Here is a 6,000-nt window from a genome sequence, read left to right as displayed (position 1 = left end):
GCAAAGTCAAAAAACGTCGTGCAAAAATTAGCCCAACGGATGTTCGTCGCGCATTCACCGTTGCGCCAAGTGCGTGAAAGCAGGGTTTGCGCGACGCAGAAGTGATCTACGTTGCGCAAAACCACTTTGCGCGACGAATGTCCTGCGTCGCGCAAAACAACTTTGCGCAACCTAGGTCATGTGTCGCGCAAAACAACTTTGCGCAACTAAGAACCTGGGTCGCGCAAAGTGGTTTTGCGCAACGCAGATCACTTCTTCGTCGCGCAAACCCTTTTTTTTTTTTTTTTTTGGCCAAAGAATTTTTTTTATTTAATTTTTAATAAATATTGTAATGAAATTCTAAACAATAATTATTAAACCAAGAAAAAGTATTTAATTATAAAATATATAAAAATGTACCTGCGTCGCGCAAAACAACTTTGCGCAACTAAGAACCTGGGTCGCGCAAAGTGGTTTTGCGCAACGCAGATCACTTCTTCGTCGCGCAAACCCTTTGTTTTTTTTTTTTGGCCAAAGAATTTTTTTTATTTAATTTTTAATAAATATTGTAATGAAATTCTAAACAATAATTATTAAACCAAGAAAAAGTATTTAATTATAAAATATATAAAAATGTACACACAAGATGTCCAAACACAAAAAAACAACTACTAGTCTTCTAGGATACATCATGCTACTGGGTATCAGCTGGGTGAAGTGGCTGGGAAGTTGAAGGTGGAGCAACATCACGTGTTGGCATCGGGATCTGGAGGCCGGACATCGCTAAGGCTTGTACAATCATACTCATCCTCTCGTCCTGGGCCTTAATGTACTCGCCCTGGGCCGCAAGCTGACCTTTTAGGGTTGTCACTTCCTCCTTCAAGGCATTGACCTCTCCTGTGGACGATCTGGAAGAGGAGGCACCCGTCTCACGAACCCCCGCCTTCCCCATACATCGAACAATCTTGCCATAACGACGACCCAACTTCTGATCCAAGACCTCAGTCACGATCTGAATATCTGCATCCTCGGGTACATTGACGTCCTCGATCGGGGTCTCCGGGGGAAGCTGCGATGTTGCTTCTTGGAGAACAGCAGTGGACTTTTCCACCATAACATCCTGTATTAATAAAGAAAAAACATATAATGTTTAATAACAAAATATAAATAATATTTGAACGATTCGTAAAAATAAGAATAATAAGAATTACATATACTTACATGAATCTCCTTAGCGGTCTCATTGCCGGGTCGAACGTAAACGTCATTGAACAAGTCAATTTTCTAGTGCTTAAAGTGATTTTTAAAAGTCAAATCCTTCTTCATAAATCTGCAAAGAAGCAAAGAGAATGAAAAGAGTGAATAAGCATGTTTCTACAAATTAAAGTCGATTGCAAGAGGGAAATCAAAACTAAAGAGTGAATTAAATACTGAAAAGAGGGAAAACAAAACTAAAGAGAGGAAAAATCGTAAAAACCAAAGAAAAAGATGGAGAAATAAAACCTTGAGGTCCTGAAAAAAATCATTGTCTTCTTCCTTTGTGCAAGGGGGATCGATAGTGGAGAGGAAGTTCGGGAGAAGAAAGTGAGGAGGGAAAGAGGGAAAGAGGGAAAGAAGGAAAGAAAAAGGGAAAGAGGGAAAGAAAAAGGGAAAAAGGGAAGAAGGAAAGAGGTTTATACGGGAGGGAAAAAGGGAAAGAAAGAGGGAAAAAGGGAAGAGGGAAAGAAAGAGGGAAAAAGGGAAGAGGGAAAGAGGTTTATACGGGAGGGAAAGAGGGAAAGAAAGAGGGAAAAAGGGAAGAGGGAAATAAAGAGGGAAAGAGGGAAAACCTAGTTACAGGGAAACAGGGAAATGATGGACGCCATAAAAAAAAGAGGTAGCAATGATGATGTTGGGAAGCAATGATGAAGGTAAAGAAAAAAAAAAATAGGTGGATTTAGTTAAACATGTGGAACTAATTTCTTTTTAGTTAGAGGTGAATTTGAAGCTATGGAAGAGTTATAATAAGTTTTTGTTGTATAATTAAATTTCAAGAGTCCGAATCACTTAATCTACAGGCTGTAGAAGAAGAGACATGAAGATGATATCTTTCCGAATTGGAGTCCTCTGGCACGTTGTTTTCAAAGAACCGACAGAGTTTCCATGGATTTTAATCATGGCATATCCTAATCATGCTAATGGATTTGCATGGCTTATGCTTAACCAAGTGTCAATCCGCTTTTCTTTTGCACTTATTTTTCTAAGTTGTAAAGTATATATTAATTATTCTGTCATTGTTAAAGAATCACAATTTAAATTATTAAATAAGAGTGGTATATGTTGATTAAGCTGTAGAGTCCGTCAATGTGCTATAAATAAAGTTGATTAATTAGGTTTAGGATAAACCTTGACTTGACGAGATTCCATGAAAAAAGCATGTGCATTAAAAAAAAAAATAAAAAATAAAAAATAAAAGAATGTAACTTTCACAAAGGTTGTTTGCTTGAAACCTCACTACGTGGCAAAACTCTTGGAGCGGAAGGCATCAGAGCAGAAGGCATTGAAGCGGAAGGCATTGAAGCGGAAGGCATCGGAGCGGAAGGCATCGGATATAGAGCATTCGAGGCCTCAATACTTGGACAAATGCTGGATGACCCAGGAAAAAGGTGCCTCTGGAGATAAGCCGAAAACCTTTGACGGTCACTTTGAATCCGACCTTCGGATTCTTGCAGCTCATCAAGCTTCCTCTTCATGCCCGTCGAATAGTTGTTTGCAAGCACGTGCAAACTTCTATTCTCATGCTTAAGCAGTTTGATCTCTTGCTTGAGACTTTCCACCTCTGCCATCAATGATTCCACCTGACGGGAGCGGGCAAGTAGGCGTTGGCCCATATTGGACACAGAGCTCGCACACTGAACACTAAGTGCGAGGGACTCTTGAACGGCCAACTCATCGGACCGTCCTGACAGCAGCCTACTATCTTTTGGAGTGAGGAGGTTCCTAGCTACTATTGTAGCTGTTGTGGCGTCCTGGATCACGGAGTCTTCACCTGTAAGGGGACCGTTAGAAGATAGGAAAGAAGGGCGCCATACATTACCTTGACGCGGCGCGCCCGTATCACTGCTGAGACTTAATTCTAAGCTAAGGTTTGATGGGTTTGCCATTTTTTCAAAGTGTTCAAAGAGAAGGGGTGGATGAAATTAATTCTCAAAGGGCCGGAGTCGATTTTCAAGAATGGGAATTCTTCAGAGTGTGTTTGTTGTGGTGATAGATAACTCTATAAAATGCCAAGGCGATGCGTCCACCTATTCAGAGAGCCGGATTTTCCTCCGCAAATCACGTGAAGCTTTGTCAAAAGAGCCGCACCCGTGACTACTTTTGCCATGCAGAAATCGAAGAGCCGTTCGTTCAGAAATCGAAGGGCCGGAGTCGATTTTCAAGAATGGGAATTCTTCAGAGTGTGTTTGTTGTGGTGATAGATAACTCTATAAAATGCCAAGGCGATGCGTCCACCTATTCAGAGAGCCGGATTTTCCTCCGCAAATCACGTGAAGCTTTGTCAAAAGAGCCGCACCCGTGACTACTTTTGCCATGCAGAAATCGAAGAGCCGTTCGTTCAGAAATCGAAGAGCCGTTCGTTCAGAAATCGAAGAGCCGTTCGTTCAGAAATCGAAGAAACGTTTGTCGACAAGGGTAAAAGAACAGTACCACCACTTTCTATTCAGAAAATCCCTATATTTGTCGACCTTCGTCTCTTATGGCAAGGCAGACTTGAAGAAAATGCCCACCAATTCTCCCTCACCTCTGAGGGCGCACTCCCAGCAAAGCCTTTTGAAATACTCAAATTTTTCTTCTTCCCCAAAGATGATACCAGATACCTGGAGTACATATGACCCAGGAGGAAATACATGCGCTGATTCATTCACCGCTTCTTCAAAAGCAAAGGTATCTCATATCATCAAGGTCAAAAGCAAATGTATCTCATATCATGCTCTTTCCCTGTCCTTTTCTTTGTCCTTGTTCTTACTCGCATGGCAAAGTGAAAGAAGCAATCAGCCGGCACTTGGAGCCAGTCTTCCGATCTGGAGCCAACTGCCTGGAATCTATTCCTGATTGCTTACCTAGCGTTGCTCTCGAGTAGTCATCTTCAACGGTTGATACACTTCCAGAGAAGGGACCACTTCTGCAAGGGGGAGCAAGTAAGGCAAGGGGAAAAAGATACATTGAAGCATGTAGAGACAAGCAAATGTTGAGCTATCCTCTAACCCTTTTCAATACGAATTGGAAAGATTGAACAAAGAAACAGATAAGAAGAGGAAGCTCAGACCTTCGGGGGAGACCCAAAGGAATCCTGCTGCCCAGCTCAAGAGTAGCACAAAGGAAAATCAACGATGGGAGAACCCGTTCAAGAGTAAGCCTCAATGCAATCACCAAAGAGAAGATGGAATTTACAACGGTTGATACACTTCCAGAGAAGGGGTAAGCTCAGACCTTCGGGGGAGACCAAAAGAATCCTGCTGCCCAGTTCAAGAGTAGCACAAAGGGCCGGAGACGATTTTCACAAATGAGCAATCTTTTTTTTTTTTTTTTTTTTTGTACGCACTTGTAATTTCTCGGAGATCAATGGACATGCTTTATTTTATTAAGTGTATTGCTCACTGAAATTTAATCAGCCTGTAGATTAAGTGATTCGGACTCTTGAAATTTAATCATACAACAAAAACTTATTATAACTTATTATAACTCTTCCATGGCTTCAAATTGGCCCATTTCGACGGCTATAAACAAAAAAATCACGATCTAACGGTTATTTTAACTCTGATTTTGATGATTTTTTACAGCTACACTCTTTAACCCTATATGAATACAATGAACTAATTGGATCATCAATTTAAAACATTTACACAAGTGGATACCACAAAAGGAAAAGGCAATGCAAGAACCTCAAAAGAAAAGCAAAAGGAAAAAAAAAAAAAGGATTTTGCGCGACGTGTATATGCTTCGAGATCGCATACGCCAAAATCGCAAAAAACAAACATTCAGAAATCAAGTAATGGGACACACTATTTCGACGGCCATAAACGAAAAAATCACGATCAAATGATTATTTTAACTCTGATTTTGATGATTTTTTACAGTTACACTCTTTAACCCTATATGAATACAATGAACTAATTGGATCGTCAATTTCAAATATTTACACAAGTGGATACCATAAAGGAAAATGCAATGAAAGAACCCCAAAAGAAAAGCAAAAGGGATTAAAAAAAAAAAAAAAAAAAAAAAAGGACTTTGCGCGACGTAGGTACAACTCTGTCGCGCAAAGCTGTTTTGCGCGACGCCTTCCCAACTACGTCGCGCAAAGCTATTTTGCGCGACGTGTTTCTGCCTTCGTTGCGCAAAGTTGGAAAAAAAAGCGGTAACGATCCTTCGTTTGGCGCCAAAATCTTTCGCGACGCATATAGGGGTCACGCAAACGTCTTTTGCGCAATGCAACTTTGCGCGATGATGTATTCGTCGCGCAAAGCTGTTTTGCGCGACGTCGTCTTCGTCGCGCAAAGTACGTTGCGCAAAATAGCTTTGCGCGACGCGTTTAGGATAGGGTCGCGCAAACACACTTTGGGCGACGAAATTTGATGCGTCAGTTTAATTTTAAAAATTGGGTTTTTCTTGATTTTTAATTTTTCCGGTCGTTTTAATTTTAGTATTATATTATATATGTGGAACTTCTAAGTTTTTTTGTAACTGAGTATCTTTATCCCGTGGAGGCAAGATCTCCCATAGTGCATAGACGCATATATTTTCTCACATTTGTTTATTTATGTCACTCATATTAATTGAATTAAAAGAGAATTCAAAAAATTAAATTAACTCAGAATTTGTAAAAGGAGAAATGGGTGTGCAAATGGAGATCTTATTCTAAATTTATCCAACTCGATACGTATGAAAAATTTACTACACAACTTGCCAATTCTCTTTAGCGCACGCCTTAAGGTATTGTGACTTGTGAGCAACCTAACTGTGATATCAGTTTCTTTGTAT

The 6,000-nt window shown here is 40.3% G+C and overlaps 1 protein-coding gene across 1 annotated transcript; it reads right to left on the bottom strand.

Annotated features, from left to right (window-relative positions):
- Positions 1-569: 569 nt before the first annotated feature.
- On the bottom strand, positions 570-1,254 carry LOC148692073 (uncharacterized). The gene is made up of 2 exons (XM_088683264.1): positions 1,201-1,254; positions 570-1,099 (listed from the first exon to the last, which is right to left on the bottom strand). The coding sequence occupies exon 2, from the start codon at positions 1,091-1,093 to the stop codon at positions 674-676; it is 420 nt and encodes a 139-aa protein (XP_088539390.1). The 5' UTR covers positions 1,094-1,099; positions 1,201-1,254; the 3' UTR covers positions 570-673.
- Positions 1,255-6,000: the final 4,746 nt, after the last annotated feature.

The sequence above is a fragment of the Pyrus communis genome, chromosome 13 (genome assembly GCF_041283825.1).
Source record: "Pyrus communis isolate YQ-2024b chromosome 13, ASM4128382v1, whole genome shotgun sequence".
NCBI classification, from domain to species: Eukaryota; Viridiplantae; Streptophyta; class Magnoliopsida; order Rosales; family Rosaceae; genus Pyrus; species Pyrus communis.
The sequence above is the reverse complement of the archived record's forward strand: the minus strand, read 5'-3'. Positions and strand labels throughout refer to the sequence as shown.